At 42.0% G+C, this 20,984-nt stretch overlaps 3 protein-coding genes across 13 annotated transcripts; 1 reads left to right on the top strand and 2 right to left on the bottom strand.

Annotated features, from left to right (window-relative positions):
* Positions 1–552: 552 nt before the first annotated feature.
* gpbp1l1 (GC-rich promoter binding protein 1-like 1) lies at positions 553–11,926 on the bottom strand. 4 transcript variants are annotated; one of them, XM_058068675.1, is made up of 12 exons: positions 11,772–11,926; positions 9,453–10,552; positions 8,203–8,317; positions 5,466–5,595; positions 4,523–4,851; positions 4,314–4,389; positions 4,008–4,204; positions 3,772–3,900; positions 3,277–3,432; positions 2,269–2,393; positions 1,477–1,579; positions 553–1,402 (listed from the first exon to the last, which is right to left on the bottom strand). In XM_058068675.1, the coding sequence occupies exons 3-12, from the start codon at positions 8,260–8,262 to the stop codon at positions 1,226–1,228; spliced, it is 1,482 nt and encodes a 493-aa protein (XP_057924658.1). In that variant the 5' UTR covers positions 8,263–8,317; positions 9,453–10,552; positions 11,772–11,926; the 3' UTR covers positions 553–1,225. The 4 variants fall into 4 exon arrangements, with proteins under 4 accessions (XP_057924658.1, XP_057924656.1, XP_057924657.1 ...); XM_058068673.1 differs by having other exon boundaries at positions 11,633–11,781; XM_058068674.1 differs by lacking the exon at positions 11,772–11,926 and adding an exon at positions 11,303–11,532.
* LOC131126307 (transmembrane protein 69-like) lies at positions 11,052–13,361 on the top strand. Of its 7 annotated transcripts, none has more exons than XM_058068685.1 (3): positions 11,052–11,069; positions 12,546–12,591; positions 12,653–13,361. In XM_058068685.1, exons 2-3 carry the CDS (start codon positions 12,553–12,555, stop codon positions 13,328–13,330), a joined length of 717 nt encoding a protein of 238 aa, XP_057924668.1. In that variant the 5' UTR covers positions 11,052–11,069; positions 12,546–12,552; the 3' UTR covers positions 13,331–13,361. The 7 variants fall into 7 exon arrangements, with proteins under 7 accessions (XP_057924668.1, XP_057924661.1, XP_057924663.1 ...); XM_058068678.1 differs by lacking the exon at positions 11,052–11,069 and adding an exon at positions 11,091–11,188; XM_058068680.1 differs by lacking the exon at positions 11,052–11,069 and adding an exon at positions 11,140–11,376.
* A 528-nt stretch (positions 13,362–13,889) lies between these two features.
* On the bottom strand, positions 13,890–19,570 carry ipp (intracisternal A particle-promoted polypeptide). Of its 2 annotated transcripts, none has more exons than XM_058067301.1 (10): positions 19,170–19,570; positions 18,595–18,975; positions 18,311–18,522; positions 17,511–17,730; positions 17,285–17,440; positions 17,041–17,208; positions 16,824–16,961; positions 16,643–16,765; positions 15,583–15,803; positions 13,890–15,020 (listed from the first exon to the last, which is right to left on the bottom strand). In XM_058067301.1, the coding sequence occupies exons 2-10, from the start codon at positions 18,923–18,925 to the stop codon at positions 14,796–14,798; spliced, it is 1,794 nt and encodes a 597-aa protein (XP_057923284.1). In that variant the 5' UTR covers positions 18,926–18,975; positions 19,170–19,570; the 3' UTR covers positions 13,890–14,795. The 2 variants fall into 2 exon arrangements, with proteins under 2 accessions (XP_057923284.1, XP_057923283.1); XM_058067300.1 differs by having other exon boundaries at positions 13,891–15,020; positions 19,242–19,569.
* Between the last annotated feature and the right edge of the window lie 1,414 nt (positions 19,571–20,984).

Raw genomic sequence — 20,984 nt, 5'->3', positions numbered from 1 at the left:
GATCGATTGGGAAAGAAGGGGATCATTTTGATATTTTATGAACACTGCACTGTCATGTTAAGTGTTAGCATTGCTAGCATTCTAACATCAGCATAGTAGCATTTTAGCCATTTTCATAGGTACACAATTATGCGAGGTGTTAGCATGCTGACATTGGCATGTTAACATTGCCAACATGAGTGACTATGAACTTATAAAGATATTGCTATCATGCTCTGTTAAAATGCTAACATTAGCATACTAACATGCCAACATTTTTAGCATTTTCAAAGGGCGGCACTTATACATAAGTGTATAAGGCATTCTAACCCTTCCATTGTATGTTTTCACGGCAATGAATCTAAGTATGTCAAAACTAATATAGGACGAATATTTTAGTGTAAATCACAATATACATGAAACAACACAATAGTCACCTTTTCACTCCTGTATTCGTTGTTTATATCACATTGTGCAACTCTTAAGAGCTAACAAGCTAGCCAGTTAGCCTCGAATTTATTTCTTCTAAACTTGACAAGCCAAAAACGTACCACGCACTTTGTCACGCTATCATGTCGAACTTGACGGTGGTGGTAGGATCCAGTGATGAACAGCTTATCGGGTTTCTCACTACTGCCACCTAGTGACGAGAACATTTCAATGTTTTAAGTCTACCACCTGTGATAATTCCTACATTAATTTCGGAAAGACACAGAGAGCGGTAATTCAAGTCCATAACACAGCTTGTAAAAATAATTATATACCTGCATAACTTTCAAACATGACAGTAGCCATATTCATATTGAAACATATCAGCTTGTCAGGAACCAATTTTATTAATATCATTAATGTGTCATCAGCATCATCAATGAAATGAGTTAGTCTGTTTAAAGCAGAATCAAGTGTGCATTCATTGCCCTTCTTTTTCTTGATGAACACTTCAGTTCCACAAAGCGAGGAAGAAAAAGGAGGAGGGGGGGCAGGTTCAGAGAGGGCGGGATTGCAGTGAAGGAGGAAACGCAGGGAAAACAACGTCTGGCAGAGCAGAAATCTCCCCCTTCACTGGGATATGATTGGTTTTCCCTTGTGCAAGAACAACAACAAAAAAAAAATAAATCAAAAGAAATTCAAAATGGTGCTCTAAAAACAAAGATGAGAGAGGAAGGAGGGCAGGTCGCTTGCTGAGATGCGGTGTCGGCTGTTGTGTTGTTTATTTATTTTTTTCTTTTTGTTCCGTAAAGCCACGTTAGGATTTGATGCAGTTGTCGTCGTCGTCGTCAGAAGTCTGGCTGCTGCTACTGGTTTCAGACTCTGAGCCCTCCTCGACGTGCGCCTCCGCCACACTCCTCCAGGGGGTGAAGTGGAGGGTGACGCCCCGTGGCCTCGGCAGAACCCCGTTCCTCTGCAGGCCGTTCCTCTTCAGCTGCAAACAGAAAACATGGTGTGTCAGGTGACGCTTTTTAAACATTACAGGGATAACGATGGCGAAGTCATCACCTGCTCCGTTTTTGTCTGGAACTCTTTCAGCTCGTCTTCTGTCAGAGGCAGGAAGTTGTCATCGTTTTCTGGGTACTCCTGCCAGCCCATGGCCTTCAGCAATCTGGACAAGGAGGTTTCTCAAAGTGACTTTTTCCAGTATAGTCCCGGTGGCATCATCTAACTAATAATTTTACATCATTCCACATAGTAACAGCTCTAGTGAAGACATGACTAATGCTTGTATCGACACAGTAAATGGGGCAAAATGTATAAAAACTATTTTTTTTGTATTATGCATACAAGGGGTGTCACGGACACCCAACTAGACCATACATGAGACTGGGACCACAAGAATGAGATGAGAAGATTATTCATTCATTTTCTACCGCTTTTTCCTCATGAGGGTCGCAGGGGGGTGCTGGAGCCTATCCCAGCTGTCTTCGAGCGAGGCGGGGTACACCCTGGACTGGTCGCCAGCCAATCAAAGGGCACGTATAGACAAACAACCATTCACACTCACATTCATACCTATGGACAATTTGGAGTCGCCAATTAACCTAGCATGTTTTTGGAATGTGGGAGGAAACCGGAGTACCCGGAGAAAACCCACGCATGAACATGCAAACTCCACACAGAGATGGCCGAGGGTGGAATTGAACCCTGGTCTCCTAGCTGTAAAGTCTGGGAGCTAACCACTCGAGCGCCGTGCCGCCATGAGAAGATTAAGATAGAGAAAAATACAATGAATAAAAAGTTGGGACAAAAACTTTCAAGTCACATGCAGGTGCTTTTTGAAATAAGTCGTCCTACCTGTGCTCGGCCTCCAGGGAGCTGGACAGGTGTTCCGTGTCAGAGTCGCTGAGGGAGTAGGACAGCCCATTCTCATGACAGACATCCTCACTGTAAGCTTTGGGCTCAGGGGTGCTGCTTTCACCCTGGACACAAAAACAAGACACATGAATTTGATTATCACTGCTACTATGCATCGCGGAGTTAAATTAATTATTCATAAATTATGGCCGTTTCACAGTTGACTACTATTATTAGTCAGAAATTATAAGTAGTATGTTGTGGTTGTTGCAAGAAAGACAAGGTTTTGTGCAGAGATTTCTGAACGGCTCCAAAAACCACACAATCACAAAGATGGAACATCTTATATAGCGCTAACCTTACGCCCAAAAGACAGGGATCAAACCACACCCCCAACCCGCCTACCATCTGGGTGAGAGACCTGCCACCTAGTGTCCACCACAATGTCAACATGAGGTAATGCTACTTAAAAGGCTGAATTTGTGGGTACAAATTCACTACCGGGCGGCACGGTGGTCTAGGGGTTAGCGCACAGACCTCACAGCTAGGAGACCAGGGTTCAATTCCACCGTCTGGCATCTCTGTGTGGAGTTTGCATGTTCTCCCCGTGCATGCGTGGGTTTTCTCCGGGTACTCCGGTTTCCTCCCACATTCCAAAAACATGCTAGGTTAATTGGCGACTCCAAATTGTCCATAGGTATGAATGTGAGTGTGAATGGTTGTTTGTCTATATGTGCCCTGTGATTGGCTGGCGACCAGTCTAGGGTGTACCCCGCCTTACGCCCGAAGACAGCTGGGATAGGCTCCAGCACCCCCCGCGACCCTCGTGAGGAAAAGCGGTAGAAAATGAATGAATGAATGAAATTCACTACCAGTCATAAGGAAGTGTGTCCCAAACTTTTGACTGACTTCCTCGTTTGTTTTAATCATCAATTAATCACTAATCAATAAACCATCCCCTGACCAAGTACTAGAAATGTGTCAGAATCAAGTAAAAGCATTCCTGACCTCTCCTGATGTTCCCGGGCTGCTGCTTGTCGTCAGCTCTCCGGTGCCCTCGTCCTTCAGAGCTCGCAGGAACTCGCTCTTTCGGTCCGGGCCGCGCCGCATCAGCTTCAGCCTCGACGGCGCAATGTCTATTGGAGGAGTCGTGCTGGAAGGGTGCTGCAGAAGATGAGGACGCCAATAACGGTAGTTAAGTTCATTATTTTTCAATTTTGACTGCTTCACTGACATAAAGACGAGTTTGGTTATTTAAGTTTTCTGAGCTTGTCAAACTATAAGTTGGATGTCCAGCACAGAGAGCATATTTGCTCCTGGGGGGAAAAAAAAGGGCAGCCACCTCATCCAACCACACAACACACAATAATTACCATGGGGAGATAAAACGTGCAATTGGCAGAGCAGTCAGAAACATATGTGAAACATGTTTAAGACGGTTGGGTGTGTTTCTCCTTTTCCATATGTGCATTTAGAATAGTTGCCGCTGTTTGAAATCCTCACCTCCTTAGGGGTGTTGTGCTGTGGTGCACTGACCGGGGTGCTGGGTTTGGCAGCAGAAACTGGGTTGGTAAAGACGGAATCTCGGCTAGACTTGGCAATCTCTCTACTGCCGGCTTTCCACTGGGTGCTCTTTCAAAAAAACAGGACAAACCATGCGCGTCAGTAAGTAACATTTTCCATAGATGAAAGGAAATGCTGAAGAAGACATTTGACAGAGAGACGCGAGTCTTTCCTACTTTGGTGGGGGCCACAGCAGGCTTTGGGACCAGATTCTTGTAGACGCTTGAGCCGGTGATGGGGGCTTTGGCGCCATTGGCAGGCAAGGCGCCGGCACTGGCGAAGCCCGCAGAGAAGGCAGTGCTGGGGTCCTCCTTCGAAACCTTCTTGATAACTAACATTTTGGACACCATCTGCTTGCCGCTCGGGGGATTTTCTGAGGGTGGGGGGATCAAGGCAGCTGTTAGGACATACACTGCATGTGCAAAACATGGATTAAAGAAGCATGTCAAGGACTTTATGCCTACTGCGTAGTTAGTTCTTACCCCACACTCCAGCATGGGGAGCCACTGTTCTCATCTGAGTTCCAGGCTTTCCAGTTGTTTCAGGGTTGAGGGAGGGCTGCAATGAAAAAGAATAATTAGCATCTTAGCATTTTATTTGTATTATTATTTGTGCTCAAACTGGGTTTAATAATAAAATGTAGACAGCGACGACAAGATTGAATGCAAATAAGCGAACATTAGCAACTCACAAAGTCCTCTTCCACAAACTTCAGCTTGTCGTCCTTGCCATCTTTGCGTTCTTCATTGGGAAACTTGTCCTGGTATGAGGTGCCCTTACGGGGATGGAAGTTACCGTTGCGCTGCCGGTGCCCTCCCTGCCTGTCCCTGTCGCCCCCTCCCCGTTTCGGGTGGCGTCCCTGGTGGTGGTGGCCGTCCTGGGCACCCCGCAGGGCTCCATGCCAGCTGGGTGTATCCTTCCAACACGAGCCGCCCGCCAGTCCACTGTGCCCGCCTTTGGCCACCCCCGAGTCCACAGAGTCGTGTCTCAAAAGCAACGAGGGCTGCTGCCATCCATCACCTCCGAAAGAGAACAAAGATACTGCTTACGACTACTTATATTTTATGTACTCCATTATAAAAATGTAAATTACAGTGAAGTGTGCAAGACAATAGACAAATGTAGCCACGCCCACATTACAGCAATTATCCCAGTCAATCAGGGAGAGAATATACTTGTCAACTAATCAGTGTGTAAAAACCAAAAACACTTGCCCCAGTAAGAAACAAGGTCTTACTACAAACCTTTTGAAATAAACATGAATGAGGAAAGGATTAAGTCGTGTGTGTTTCCGTAACAGGAAATACAGGTTGCAGCTTTAAAATTCCATCACTAATTACAAAGACTCTGGTGTACTATTAATATTATGTATTTACAAAATGCTGAATTGAATATTCATGAGCAGGTAAAACATTATTATTTTGTGACCAACACCACAGGTGGATTACAGTCCTGTGGAAAACTTGAGCATCACATGAAAATGAGCAGAGCACTGCCAGTCTGCGTGCATCGGCTGAACGCACGCATCTTTAGCATTTTAACCATTATCGCCCCTGTGCATCTGTATGGCGTATTGCTCTGCCCAAGTCAAAGCCTAATACTAGCGCTCGTTTAACAGTCTTCACTACCAATACCTGTCGGAGCGCGCAGGGAGCCATTGTTGAAGAAGCCATCGGAAGAGTTGTGGCGGCGGCGGCTCACAGCATTTCTGCCCTCTCTGTGATGGTGAGGTTCACCTTGTTTATCGAGGGTGGCTGCAGGGGACTGCAAGAGGAAGCAAGGCATAGATTTAGTTTAGTGAAAAATACCAAAAACAAATGAAATTAAGTAAAACCTACAGACATGGATCATAATCTTGTAATTGTACATGGGCAATCAAAGGTACAACTGAAGTACCTGTATAACATAACAGATTTAGATAGGGTAAAAAAGGCTATTTTATGTATGTATGTAGTAAGAATTCTTAAAAGTACGGTCATTCAAACATAGCACCCTCACTATATTAAGCTTTTTTTAACTATTAAATGTTCTGTGACTGAATACGGCTTATTAGTTATTAGTAATAAAAAAAACAAACAAACATGCCCAACTAAGCAAATTGTACCCATTCCTGGCCTATATTATGCATTTTCAAGCATGAAAATACAAATAGAAATTGAAGGCAGAAGAAGCATTCAAATTGCAAATGTAGTATTCTATATTGGCCACTAGATGTCAGTAATTGTTCAGTGAGACAGGCAATGAGACATCATTGACAGAACAGGTTAAAATGATCTCACAACAGTCACAACGATAACAACAACATAATAATAACAACAACAAGGGCTACTGTAACCCACGACAAGCTAAAACTCTACTCTGAACCTTGCCATTTAAAGCCACTATTACAATGCATTGATGAAACAACAGCACAGAGTACGCTGTCCGGGAAAATAAAAAAGCTAGATGTGAGTCTTATCTTATTTAGGTCTAATGTCTCTTCTCTCATTATAGCTACTATATTGGGAAATACAAATGTAAACATGACTATAGGGGTGTTATTTCATGTTGAGAAGGCTCTAATAATGGCAATGGCATTAACATTGTGGTGTAATCACTGAACAAACGCGGCACTGTGGACGAGACAGTGACCCCGTTCTTGTTTCCTAGCTGAGTGAGCTGCCTGTAAAATCCAGTCTGACTGACAAACTTGACTCACAGCATATTATCCACCACTGGACAATCAAACAACTCATTTCCATGAGGCAACACAACAACATTCCGCTTTGTGAACACTACATCATCTCAACTCAATTTGAAACTAATCCAGCTGACCATGAGTGCAGTCGGTCATTAGCGTAGACATTAGCACAATGCATGCCACCGGACATATTTCATTCATGTCTACCAATATGCAAAAGAATAAAAGCAAGCAGTCGGTTTCACTGCGAGGCCTTGCGGGCTGTTAAGTTTCTTCAAACGTATGACAACTAAAAATGTCAAATCTGTCAAGAACAGATTTTCGGCTCATGCCGAGTATGTTCCAAATGAAAACCAGACTCATATTGTGTGCACATATTGCAATCTGCTGCAAACGGTAAATACAGAGACTGCAGTTGGCACAAAATATATTTCATGAAAAAGGTCACAGCTCGACAGACGCTACATACATACCATGCAACAACTTGGCAGTGCCTGTTCCTCTCTCGTAGTTCAAACTTAACTTTAAACCCTTTCATATGAATGTATGAAATAATGTGTGAATAATTTGGTGGGAAAAAAACACAATGACATGTTGCGCTCAGCACTTAAGTCAGCAAACCAGCTGCAGAGCTTTGTAATACTATGCAAAGCATATTGTTTAGTCATATTACACCTAGCATGTTTTAGTATTCTCACCCACCCCCTCCTAAAAGCTACAAATCAATCTGCTTCATACTTCTTTACTGATCTGTGAAAAATGTCACCTATGCTCATAATTGCCTTGCTGCGAGTTCTTTGACTGACTTAATTACGGCCCACTTGACTCCACTCCCACTGTACTACCACACTCAAACCCTATTGAAAATGATATCGATTAGTAAGTTTGCCATTTACCAACACAACAAGAGCAATTTAATTTCCTGTTATGACAAGCAGTTTGAGTGTTTTAAGGAAAAAGCCAAAAGAAAAGTACACATTTGCTGTTCTGCTCTGCTGCAAATAAGATGCACGATAACAAGACCGCAGCAGTTTGGACAGTTCCTGATCAGCCAGATCAGATCAGAAATTCACTCTGGTTACAACTGTATGGTGCACACAGCTGAAAGTTTATCAGTTTATGACAAGACATTTAAGACTGGGGTTTAGGTACTGTGGGGTACACAAAAAAATCAGCGTTACACCAAAATGAGGAAGAATGAAGCCTTCACTGAAAAGTAAAGCATAAAGATGGCTCAGTGAAGGTGCAAAATCTGTCACATGTGAAGGGCGTGGCCTAGCGAGGATCATGAAATAAAATAGGAAAATGTCATGCGTCAGTGTGACGTGGATGAAGCTGGGCGTCACTGGATCTTCCAATTACTGCAAGCGTATATCAAAATCCATCACGGTTAAGTGGTCTGTCTGGTTACTGCCATACCTGTTCTCAATCAATACATCAATTAATAAGACCTGCCTGACAAAGCGAAGGAGACCGAAAGATCTTCAAAAGATAGACATCCTTCCATCTAGTGTAGTTTTCTTAAGAGTTAAAATCTTGTTTCATTCTCGTAGACCCAATCTCATGTATCATTTCGTCTCATGAAGTGTCTCATGACACCGCTATCCCTGACTACAATTACATATGCTAGCTAGCATGGATGGACACTGCTTGCACACACATACATGGTTTCTATGCATGCAGACACAAACCTTGGCAGGCTGGGGCGTGGAGAAGTTAAGCCAGGCAGGGACAAAGTCATGCTGCGCCATTTAGGTCCAGTGTTTCTGGTCAGTGGATGGAGGCATCAAACCTCATGGCCAGGATCTGACAAAAGAGATTGACGTCAGGAATGCCAATTGATTGTTTGCTCCACATCAATCTGTGGTATTATATACAGTGGTATGAAAAATTAAAATGCAAACCCTGTGTGAATAAGTGGTTGACCCTTCCCCTGAGGGTTAACTGTGATTAATTGAGATCGATCAGTCTGGAATAGGTTATAAAGCCATTTGTATATCTTTGGGACTCCAGCAAAACAGTGTGAGCCACAAATGGTGAAAATATGGAACAGTGGTGAACGTTCCCAGTAGTGGCCCGCCAACCCAAATTACCCAACAGAGCAGCGACAGCTCATCCAAGAGGTCACAAAAGACCCCACAACAACATCCAAAAAAATGCAGGCCTCACTTGCATCATTTAAGGTCAGTGTTCATAATCTCTCCATTAGAAAAACACTGAGCAAAAACGGCCTGCATGGCAGAGTTCCAGAACCAAAACCACTGCTAAACAAAAAGAACATTAAGATTTGTCTCAATTTTGCGATAAAACATCTCGATGATCCCCAAGACCTTTGGGAAAATACTCTGATCTGACAAGACAAAGGTTGAACTTTTTGAAAAGTGTATCCCCCATTTCATCTGCCGTAAAAGTAATGCCGCACTTCAGAAAAGAACAGTAAAATATTGTGGTGGTAGTATAATGGTCTGGGGCTTTTCTGCTGCTTCAGAACATGGAATGTTATGGCATGACCTTAAAAAGGTACTTCATGCTGGAAAAATCTCCAATGTGGCTGAATGACAACAATTCTGCAAACAGTCACTTTTTACACAGGGCCATGTATGTTTACATTTAAAAAACCCTTTAATAATAAAAAAGTTTAATTCAAAACTGCATTTGTGTTCAGTTATGTTGTCATTTAAAAAAAAGAAATCAAGAAGGGGGCAGACATTTTCCACACCACTGTTTTTTTCTTATAACTTTCAAGTCATCTTCAATGGATAAAGGCACCAAAGATTACACTGTAAAAAAACAGTCTATTCTTAAAAAATAGTTGAAAGCGTCAGTTGCGCACTGTAGATGTTGTTCAAGTGGGATTAGGCTGTCAGGCTGAATTGAAAATACAGACTATAAAGTGAGCATAAAATATTAAAAATAAAGTGAGTATGTCGGCAATAATTACCCCAGAGTCAGTGGCTCTGAAGTCCTCGGCCTCCACCCTCTGTCAGTCAGGGCTCGGTTCTTCAGGCCTGTTGGCGCTGACAGACAGGGAGCGGCACAATGACTAGCACCTCGTAACTTCTGCCAGGACAGGACAGCCCCTTTTCCCACAGGCCGATCCCTTCGTCCAGGGTGGAACACTGGGAGACGGGTCAAAGGATTGCAGGAATGGTGATCCAGAAAACAGGCCCAACAAGGATGGTGAGGGCTCTCCAAAAGCAAAGGCGCAGTGGTCTCCGAGGAACTTTAATCCTGCGTGGTGAATCCTGTCCCAAGTGCTACGGTTTATAGTCCAGGTCACCTTCTGAAGTTCTCTTCACTGATCCAGTTAGGCCATTTCCTTTATTGCCAGACTTGAAAACTCTTATTTTTAGAGGGAATTTCTCCCACTTGTGCACAAGAGGCAGGTCTTTGTAGCAGTTCCACTTTGACACCAAGTCAGGGAGAACCAAACACGTGTTATCCTGCCACACTGTGTGGGCCAGTAGGTTGTTGGCATCAATTCTAACTTTTTACCGAATCATTTTAAAATCTAGTTAACCACACGCAGAAAAGAAAATGAGGTCAGGGACAGTCTTTTGCAGGCAATGGAGGTGACTGAAACCCACTGCTCACCTCATTAATGTGGTGGGGGGAAAAAAAAGACTGCCAGGCTTGGAAGGAAACAATGCTCACTGATTCAAAGTCACATGACAATGAAGGAAATTAGACCTGTGTTACATTGCTATCATTTTCATTTCTGGTTAGTGAAATGGAGAGCTTGCTGGGTGATGCATAACTTCTATCGGATGTGCTTTCACATTTGTGAAAATGCCCGTTTAACTATGTGTAGTTTTCTGGATGTAGAAGAAAGAGGGGAAGCTGTGTTTTCATAGATAGGCAAATCCAGAAACCAAGCAAAAGTCTGCCATGTGTCAATCACTCTTCAATATTATTTACTAATTGTTTTTAACCTTTCCTGGCACAAAAAAAGAGGATAAGGGGAAAAAATTGTCAAAATTCCTTTTGTCTGAGAATGACCAGTTTTCTGATGACGTCCCGGTGTTTCACAAGTATCTGCACCTGTAAGCCAAAAATAAATGTTAGAAAGTATCAAATCTATTTTTTAAGCAACATGAACCTTCTGACACATTCAATTGAAAGTGAAAAAACTATGCACTTTATTCTGTATCACAGCTAAAAAGGACCTCTCTGAAACAAGATATAGGTACAAAATAATGACTTAGTCATCAAATATACTAGCTTTAATATGTGGTGGCCTTTAATAAAAATTAGTACAAGGAGGATGAGAGCCCCCCACTTTCCCACTTCTACCTCGATGGGACCAGTAACAGTAACCAGTAACTACCAGACACTGATGGCCGAACTGTCTGTCTGTTTCATGTACTCTAATACAGTTTAACGTCCAAATGAAACGGCTCAACCGCCATCGCACTCCCACTGAACTGTTACGTAATAGCTCACATCAGTGAGTTTACAGCTACTACAGACGGCAGTGATGTTCCCCTACAATGGAACAAAAAAAACAAGAGTGACATAATATTATCACAAACAGCTCCGATTGCAAAGTGAACCATTAGTAAGAATATAATAATAACAACAACAAAAACAAAACATGCGCCCTCTTGCTCTGCACGAGACCAAGTGCAACACGCACACGCCGTCTCACCGAAGTCACAAGTTGACAAATGTTCAAAGGTGCAATTCGGACAAAGACTAGATTCTAATGTCGAAACTTTTCAAAGTCAATCGCCGATAGAGTGTGCTCCAATATCTGCGCGAACTCAGTTGCTAGCTCACCCGTGTACTTACCTACGTGAACATTAGCAAGTGTTAGCTAATAGCTGGTGTTACCTCGCCTGTTAACTGAACCCGGAGACTGTGAGGTATGTTACAATGAGCTAATGTGGCTCCAAGGCCTAGCTCTTCATACGTCTCACGCGTAAATGCAATAATAAACTCCAAATACTTGAAATATCAGCTCACAGAAGCTGCCATGAACGTACAACATAGGTAAATAGAAGTGGCATCGTTGAAACAACACAGTTTCAAAATGGCTACCTTAGCAGCGGCAGCACACATTCATCAGCCTGCTAAGGGCTAGCGAGCTAACTTGTAATGTTGTGTGACAATACGGCGTACCTTATTCGGAGCAGAGCAACCTTTAGTAGACTCGAAGGTGCATTAAGTCTTCAAATAACAACGAAATGACACTCCGGTGTGAGTAGAATGCCCTGGCAGTGCTGCTATTGGTGTTTGTTTGGGTTTTCTGTGCGCTTACCACTGGCGCTGGCACCTTTGGGATTCGAACAGACTCAATAATGCTGCGTTCAAGACGTCACGTCATTATGCAACTTGGGGAGGTTCGGCTGTGTAGGGTAAAATGATAAATCGTTAAATTGCCGTTTTTGTGAACCACCGGTTCATTCTAATCAAAGCATGTAGCATTGTAATGCTATTACTGACAGTATATATTTGAATTTTAAAAAAGTAGCTGAACAATTTGGCGATATTGAATAACGTGAACATTTGTCTTCTTGAATATAACTTAATGCCCCCTGCCACGGACAGACAAAACAGTCGATAGCAGAACTTGTTTAATTTAGTTTGAGGAAAACAGGTGCGATTTTATAGCAATAACGTGTCCAAATGATCAGAAATAACATCTTGAAGAAAGGGGAAATGGACATAAACACAAACTCTTTATTTTAAAGTGCTTAGGATGCTAGCATTGAAAACAGGCATTTAATCAAACCCCGATTAAAATGATCAATATGGAAGCAAACGACCCCTGACAAAGCTAGCAAACACTAACGCGTTTGTGTATATATGTTGAATTTGATAAACTAATGAGTGAGACGCATTTAAAAAGACAAATCTAAGGTACTTCACAAGTTCTGTTTTTTTTTACTGGACGATTGCTCGACATTGCATCAGTTATGAGCTAAAGGTTGTTTGCTAGCATGAGTTAATATTCCGAAGTACATTGAAGTTATGTAAATGTATGACATAGATACATGCACACACGTCTAATGAAAGGTGTCTTTTTTTTTAGATTGGAAATGTTTGGACTTGCACTTTGTAGACATCTCATTTCTAAGGTAAGTTACTAAAGTATGTGATGAACAGTATTCTGTGAATGAAAATGCGATGTGCTTCCAGCGTCCAACATGGAGATGCCATCAACAGATGACTCAACCATGGTACTCCACAACAAATGCTCAGCTAGTCTCCAAGGTCGACTCAATGTTGATTCCACCCAAAGTGGCTTCCATCAACAGGCTGTTGTGCATCAGACCTGCCACCTGGGCTGGTTCACGTCTCTGTCATTCAGACACAAGAGACACCAAAGGTTTCAGTTTGAGGACCATCAGACAAGCTCCTAAACCAGCCATGTATCTTGGTTTCGCCGGGCTCATACCATTTGTGGCTGCCCCTCTCGCCATGGTGACAACGCAGTGCTTCTACCCCGAAGTGGCCTACGCCCAACTGATGTACGGAGCTTCTATAGTTTCCTTCCTTGGAGGTGCTCGCTGGGGGTTTGCCATCCCGGATGGAAGTCCTGCTCGACCGGACTGGATGAACTTGGGCAACAGTGTGGTTCCATCGCTTTTGGCCTGGCTGGCACTGCTCTGCGGGGACAATGTTGTAGAGGGGGTCCTGGTTGTTCTAATGGGATTAGGTCTGTCTCTACACTATGACCTGACACTGCTACCGGGCTACCCTGCATGGTTCAACGCCATGAGAACTGTCCTCACGCTGGTTGCCACCTTCTCACTGGTGGCAACACTGATGCTGAAGAAGTTCTGCGCAGAGAAGAAGCTGAAAGCTTCATCATGAGTCACACAATCTAATAAAATGTATAAGTAGTGATCAGAAGTGCTCTCTTGTTTCATTTTGTTACATGGTAAAAAATAATGCTCCAGCAATAATTGTATCAGTTGGATAATGACATTTAGTGAACTATCAAACCTGTGATGAAACATCAATAGGCGTCCAAAGTGCGGCCTATGGAAAAACATTTTTTTAAATTGATTCTTTATTTAACCATGTAAACCTCACAGAGATTATAAAAAAAGAGCAACCTGGCCAAGGCAGCAAAACACAGTCAACATATGATTGAGATATATATCATTTAATATATATTTAAAAATCAGCATTAATTTTAGGATAGAAAATATAATATTTTTTTTATTTATTATATGAAAAATCTAATGAAAGAAATTCAAATTTTATGACAATATGAGGATAAATAATGAAATATTAAAGGATGGTGTTATTTTTGAAAAAATCACAATGTTATGCAACAAACGTAATAAACATAAATAAAGTTGTAATTTCAGGAAACTTAGTTTGTGTGAAAAGTTAAAATGTTACAAATATATGGTAAAAATATGGGAATAAAGTCATAATTAGGAGATCATTTACAATAAAGTTTAAATCATTGGAAATTTAAATAAAAAATAGAAAAAATAATGTGATTTTTAGTAGCATTGAGTTGAAATAGTAAAGAAAAAAGGTGGTATGTTGTACCTGTAATAGAGTGAGAAAGAAAATAAAATAAAGTTGTCAATTTCGGACAATTTGGAAAAAAATGTATTATGGGAATAGAGTCAAAATATCACACAAAGAATATCTGGAAGAAAAAAAAACAACAATGGGGGGAAAAAAGAGAAGACAAAATTTCAAACTAATACGCTTTTTCACTGAGATGTATTTTTCTTCTTCTTCAAATATATTTAACTTCTTAGGATATCTACATGCTGCTTTACAAAACATCAAAATGTCCTGTACTTCCTTTCATTTTTCAGTATGCGGCCCTTGTTGGAAAAATTTTGGCCACTCCTGCCTTGGAGGAATTTTGTCACACACATCACTGGCAGGCCAAGAATGTACAAAAATGATTTTGACAGGGATGCAGTATTTATATTAATCTGCTTGCTAAAGGACAGGGAATAATAGCTCTGAAGAAAGTAGGCAAATAACACAATAAGTGTATACAGTGTATAACGTAAAGTATTCGCTGATATCATCCAGTAGCAACAGCACAGGGTTCCCCAGCGGTTCCAGTTTAAAAGCACTTGCAGGTATCGCTCACGAGTGTCATGATGTTGTCATATATGTATCATACGTTCAAGTAGTACCGCACATTTGAGGAAACAGAAAAAACACATTTGAGTGACACGTGGTCAATTTTACAGTGTCGATATCAGTGGACTGATCACAGACGTCAACAATTAAAGTGAAAGCGAATGTTTTTTTTTTTCCAACGCCATGTATAAGTGGCACAGGGTGAGGTGCAGGATTAGAGCACGGCCAACCCGCCGTCGCAGCGGCTGGTGATCATGTTGCCGACCTCCGTCCAGGTATCCAGGTGAGGGTCGTAGATCTCCACAGAGTCCACAGTCACCGGGGCCGAGAAGTTTCTGCTGGCGGCTCTTCCTCCGACGGCGTACAGCAGCCCGTTTACCGCGGACACGGACACCCCTGCGCGTGGAGTGGACATCGGGGCCACCTCCAACCACTTCTCCTGCAAAGATAGACCCACATAGGTGTGGACAATTCATTCATCCATAATGTAAATTAGAATTTACATTATTATTATTATGGGCGGCACGGCGGTCGTGTGGTTAGCGTGCAGACCTCACAGCTAGGAGACCAGGGTTCAATTCCACCCTCGGCCATCTCTGTGTGGAGTTTGCATGTTCTCCCCGTGCATGCGTGGGTTTTCTCCGGGTACTCCGGTTTCCTCCCACATTCCAAAAACATGCTAGGTTAATTGGTGACTCCAAATTGTCCATAGGTATGAATGTGAGTGTGAATGGTTGTTTGTCTATATGTGCCCTGTGATTGGCTGGCGACCAGTCCAGGGTGTACCCCGCCTCTTGCTCGAAGACAGCTGGGATAGGCTCCAGCACCCCCGCGACCCTTGTGAGGAAAAGCGGTAGAAAATGAATGGAATTGAACTCGGGTCTACTAGCTGTGAGGCCTGCTCGCTAACCACTCAAATCATACAAAAACTACGGCCTGAGAAAACCGAGGTTGGACTGTTGATACAAGTAAACGACTCCTACACCACCACTCCTACGTACCTCCTCTGGACAGTACTTCTCCACGGTCTCCAAAGCCCCCAACGCCTCGTTCCAGCCGCCCACCGCATAAATACAGTTGTTGAGGCAGGCCACACCCACGTAGGCTCGACGTGTAACCATAACAGGCAAGGCGCTCCATCGACGGGTGATGGGATCGTACATCTCTGCAGAGCGCAGCTCCATGCCTTCGTCGCTGATTCCTCCGATGACATAAATAAAGCCTGAAAAAAAAAAACGAGCTGCATCAGTTGTGGCGTGATTAGAGACACATATGGTTCTACCATATCTTACTTATATAAATATGGGGTAATAACTACAAAAGCAATCTTCACTTGCTAAATGTACTACAAAAAAGGTCAGTAAGGATAATTCATAATGCCGCCTACAGAGAACATACTAACTCCTTATTTCTAAAATCACGAATACTTAAACTTGCTGATATAGTTCATCTTCAAACAGCTAAAATAATGCATAAGGCTAAAAACAACCAATTACCTAAAAATGTCATCCAATACTTCTCTACAAGAGAGGAGAAATATGATCTCAGGGAAGAACTAAAATTGAAACACTTATATGCTAGGACTACGTTAAAAAGCCATAGCATTTCAGTATGTGGAATCAAACTATGGAATGGATTGAGTAAGACCCTCAAACAATGCACAACGATGAGCCAATTCAAGAAACAATACAAGCAGTTGATGTTTGCTAAATACAAGGATGAAGAGTCTTGAACCAGTCATGATGTGCTATACATATCACTATATTGACACTTACTATGGTACCCATTATGTCATTGGATGCTCATATCACCTCATACATGACAAAAAAAAAAAAAATAATAATTAGGAAAGCAGGAAGTGAACAAATGTAACAGTTACTGATTGTAAAAGTACCAGATGGAGGGGTAGGATTTAATAAGCTTTGCTTCTTCCTACTCCTTTTGGACATGTGGAACTGTGAACTGATTATGTGATGCATTCAATTGTAATCTGATGCATGTTCAAATGGAATAGAACCATTACCATTACCATTACATTTGCACAAGCCAACAATAACACACCTTGCAGCTCGCAGCAACCGAAGTAGTAGCGGGGAACTGCCATGCTGCCTATCACCTCCCACTTGTTTTCTTCAGGGTCATAACGTTCCATCGTCTTCCCGATCTCAGAGCCAATCCAGCCACCTGTATGGGAATCATGCAATGATCATTTGGATTTTTACAGTACTGTGGTATTTCTTACCAAGAGCATACAGAGCGCCATGACAGGGGCAGACGCCAACTCCACATCGAGGGAAATTCAACGAAGCCACAGCAGCCCATTGTTTGGTCACTGGGTCGTATCTCTCCGTGCAGTCAAAAATCATTGAGTCTTTCTCTCCTGGTGGAAAAAAAACAAAACAAAAGATTTGGCCTAACTATAATCATTCAGGTCATGTGACATTGATGGTCTTCCTCACCTCCCACCACATAGATCATACCCTCCAGTACCGCCATCCCCAATCCGCTGCGGGCCTGGTGCAGAGAAGACACTGTGGTCCAGTACTGGTTGAAGGTGTCAAAGCGTTCTACGCAACTTAACGCCCGGCTGTCGCTCCAACGCCCACCCTGTAACCGAGTGTACCCTCCTACAATCAAGAAAAAAAAATGAAAAAGTTATAAAAACAGCACACAATTTAGCAATAAATACATTCAAAACAGAACCTATAGCATAGAGGTATTTCCTGGCTTTTCTTCTTGGTCTCATCTTGACTTGCTGGAGTTGACTGTGCGTCTTATTATCTTTGGGGGACTTGGTGACTTCCGTGTATTCCTTCAAAAGGGTTTGCAGTGCCACCCGCAGGCTGAAGTCGGTAATACCTTCGTTAAGATGGTGATAAAAGATCAGCATTATTCAAAGAAAAAGGTACTGAATATAATGTCTGCTTACCTTCTATGTACTTGAACAGCCTCTGTGGGGAAAGTAGTGGGAAGCGGACTGGTTCCAACACCTCAACGACATACTTTCTTCTCTTCGCCACATCGTGGAGAACCCAGTCCATGGCTGCTGTGAATACCTGGTACTCATCCTCAATTCTCAGCTCTTCACTTCTTAGAAGTTTTACAATCTGATCCTTTGACAGGCCCCTGAACTCATCACCGATACAAACCTAATAAAGTGAAGCAAATGACAAGGGAGAAATGAACATTATTATCTGGTGGGATTGCGTTTATGACAGTACAGCAGATCCATCAGAAGATATGATGTCATTGGTGTTAACACCATGGTTTTTACATGTGGAAGATTGAAGAATCAGTGTAAACTAAACTTTAACGGTGCATTTACCTTCATTGAAGACATTGAATTTCTCACCTCAAGTCTTACAGTCAAAATGGAGTTAAAAAAAAGATGCAAGTGCCAGTAATTTGATCAAGAATGTGAACTCGTGAAAAAACTCATGGCAAAACAAGAAGGAGGTGTCTGTATGGATCTTTGTCGACAGTCACATTTTCAATGAAGGTAAAACTAACCTTAAATGCATATACAAATGTCTTATATATGGAAACTGTTTGTTAGCAAAGATATTTACATGCTTTTATAATCCCACTTTTATAATAAAAAACGACCGATCCCAAAGACGTATTCATGCTTGAGGAACAAAGATGATGACGGAAAGGCCCACTAACTCACTTTTACACTGTTTGGGATTTGAGTTAATAACATGACAAGATGATCGGCTTGTTTCATACCTCCAGGAAGTGAACATGGATATAGTTCTCAGAGAACTCCAACATTCCCATGCAGGCAATCTGCTCCAGGAACTGAAAGATGCCCACACAATTGGATGGATCCATGTGGTCCTTGAGAAACTCTCCACAGATGGACACCACCTCATTCAACTGCAGCATATCTGCCGCTAGCATCAGCTCTTGAACGTTGTCAACAGTCACGCTGATGGAGCCTGACAAGAAGCAGGACAAAGACAATTAGCTTAAACATTCATGATGACGTGTTTGTCATAATCATACTGTACCTGTGTAAACAAACTCCAGCAGGACCTCAAAGACGTCAGTATCTACACCCAGGATCTCCACTTCCTGTTTATCGGCTTCGCTCATTCCCCCTGAGAAAAGAGCAGAAAAGTACGGGCTGCTGGCGGCGAGCACCAGTCGGTGAACTTTGAAGACGCGGATGCCGACCCTCAGCCCCACATCACAAAAATCTGCACGAAGCCTCATCTTGTTCATCTGGGCCAGGATGAGCTTTGCGTAGCGGTCTGAGGCCAACACAGCCTGCTCGAAAGCCTGGGTTGCCATGACAGCAGCAGCATCACCATCAGTGGCAGACACACTGGTAAAGGACATGGCCGCTGAGGCAGATAACCGAGGAGGCCATTATTTCCAAACCTTTATCTCTGAATAAGCACAAAAGGAGACAATTAGCAACACGTTAGCAAATGAACATATAAACAAACACACAACCCAGAATTGATACATTAGTTATCTGAAGTAATACGTAAAATACGTATGCTACGTCATTCTACATTGAAGCAATACATAACGGCAATATAACAACATATAGCCATCCTATGTCACTATAAAAACACACCTGCAACGGCTGCAAGCATGCTAGCAAGTCGCTCTCCATGAGACTAACATATAAATGTATAATTTCACCCACTTCCGCGCTGACGGTTGAGCCACAGCAACAATTTTCGAGTTGAAATAACAACTATTTCATTCTCGAGCACTGTTCAATCATCTTTGTTGATCGGGAGCCAGGCAACTTCCAACGCACTACATGTTACTTTCTCTGAATCGATTGGTCGTGTCTGTTTAGTCTGTCACAACAAATCAATCGCGCGCAGTCGAACGCCAGCGAAGGCTTGAGTCCGCATTCCTCTGTCGTCTGAAATCTCAAGTATGACTTAAAAAAATATTAACTTAATTATTTTGTCTTATAGCGGTAATTTTGCTGTCTTTGTTTCATTTCACAGTAATGCACGATTGTGAGAAAATACAACACCAGGTGGCAGTGTTGCGTGTAAGCAAAAGTGTAAGATTAAGCCAATCAGCGTTGCCAGATGTACAATAATTATTTTACCCTTTGTACCACGCACGATAAGTTGATCCTTTCGATGAATGGCTATTAGCGAACACAACCTGGATCCATATAAGATTTGTAAACAGGTGTCTCTATTTAAAACATGTTCACATATTCAGTATAAACTGTAATTCATGTTCTGATATCAATACTGAAGAGATATACAGTATATACATTAAGAATATCTGTCATGTATGTTGCCTGTTAAAAAAAACATTATACCCTTTCATGAGAACATTCAAATACAACTAAGTAATTCAGTGAGTGTGATTAAGGTGGCCTGTAAGACTCAAGGATACACAAAAAAACACAAATTCTACTTCCACAGCTTTTGTTGTTACTATTGGAAATACTGTATTAGAAGTAAAAAGTTACATTGAAAGGAACACTAATATTCTAGTGTAGAACTAGTATTGTTCACGGGTGTCCAATGTGTGTCCCAGGGTTAGTGTTTGATTGGCAGCAGCACATTGTAGAGATAAACAGCAAAATGGAGGGAAAAATACATCATAAAGGTACAATGGAATAGAAAAGGCAGGAATGTTGATACTAAAAAGTAATAATAACACAAGGCTTTCTCGTAAATGCTGATCTAAATGCTTCAGATCATCAAACAAATTTAAATTTTGTAATTTTTACATGAAAAAGTGACCTGACCTGAGTCCTATTAAGATGCTTTGGCATGGCCTTTTGTTATAATTATCCTCATTTAAGGCAATAGTGATTTAGATGGTTTTTGTAGAACTGGGGTTAGTGTTTGATTGGCCAGCGGCATATTGTAGAAACAAACAGCAAAATGGAGGGAAAAATACATCTAAAAGGTACAATGGAATAGAAAAGGCAGGAATATTGATACTAAAAAGTAATAATAACACAAGTCTTTGTCGTAAATGCTGACCTAAATGCTTCAGATCATCAAACAAATTTAAATTTTGTCGTTTTTACATGAAAAATGACCTGACCTGAGTCCTATTAAGATGCTGTGACATGGCCTTTTGTTATTATTACCCTCATTTGAGGCAATACTGATTTAGAAGGTTTTCGTAGTGCATCTTTTGTTCTGACGTCACCGTTGACTTGGAAACACAAATGTCTTCCTCACCCACTCATCAGCCTCTTCTTTTTTCAATGGAGTAGGGATGATAACTTTCCACACAAAGCTGAGACACTGTATGTGTTAATCACATTATTTTTAGCAGCTGGGAGGTGATCAGTGCTGTTTTGCAATTCAAGAGCATCATTGTCATGTGACACGTGGCCTCCATTCAGTTACCAGAGGTTGTATTCTGGCATGCAATGTGTTTTTGTGTGTTCAACTTC

This window comes from Doryrhamphus excisus, chromosome 3 (genome assembly GCF_030265055.1).
Source record: "Doryrhamphus excisus isolate RoL2022-K1 chromosome 3, RoL_Dexc_1.0, whole genome shotgun sequence".
NCBI classification, from domain to species: domain Eukaryota; kingdom Metazoa; phylum Chordata; class Actinopteri; order Syngnathiformes; family Syngnathidae; genus Doryrhamphus; species Doryrhamphus excisus.
The sequence above is the reverse complement of the archived record's forward strand: the minus strand, read 5'-3'. Positions and strand labels throughout refer to the sequence as shown.

Bases quoted from the DNA above. Each gene is read 5' to 3' on its own strand.
- gpbp1l1 (XM_058068675.1), bottom strand. From the start codon at position 8,262: ATGGCGCAGCATGACTTTGTCCCTGCCTGGCTTAACTTCTCCACGCCC. The intron at 4,205-4,313 runs GTAAGAACTAAC...CCCCACCCTCAG, and splicing joins TCCCCATGCTGGAGTGTGGG to AAAATCCCCCGAGCGGCAAG. The intron at 3,433-3,771 runs GTGAGGATTTCA...CATCTTCTGCAG, and splicing joins AGCACAACACCCCTAAGGAG to CACCCTTCCAGCACGACTCC.
- LOC131126307 (XM_058068678.1), top strand. From the start codon at position 11,106: ATGCGCCCTCTTGCTCTGCACGAGACCAAGTGCAACACGCACACGCCG. The intron at 11,189-12,545 runs GTGCAATTCGGA...CTTTTTTTTTAG, and splicing joins AAGTTGACAAATGTTCAAAG to ATTGGAAATGTTTGGACTTG. The intron at 12,592-12,652 runs GTAAGTTACTAA...ATGTGCTTCCAG, and splicing joins GTAGACATCTCATTTCTAAG to CGTCCAACATGGAGATGCCA.
- ipp (XM_058067301.1), bottom strand. From the start codon at position 18,925: ATGTCCTTTACCAGTGTGTCTGCCACTGATGGTGATGCTGCTGCTGTC. The intron at 17,731-18,310 runs GTATGAAACAAG...TCACTTTATTAG, and splicing joins TCCATGTTCACTTCCTGGAG to GTTTGTATCGGTGATGAGTT. The intron at 17,441-17,510 runs GTAAGCAGACAT...ATCTTAACGAAG, and splicing joins GCTGTTCAAGTACATAGAAG to GTATTACCGACTTCAGCCTG.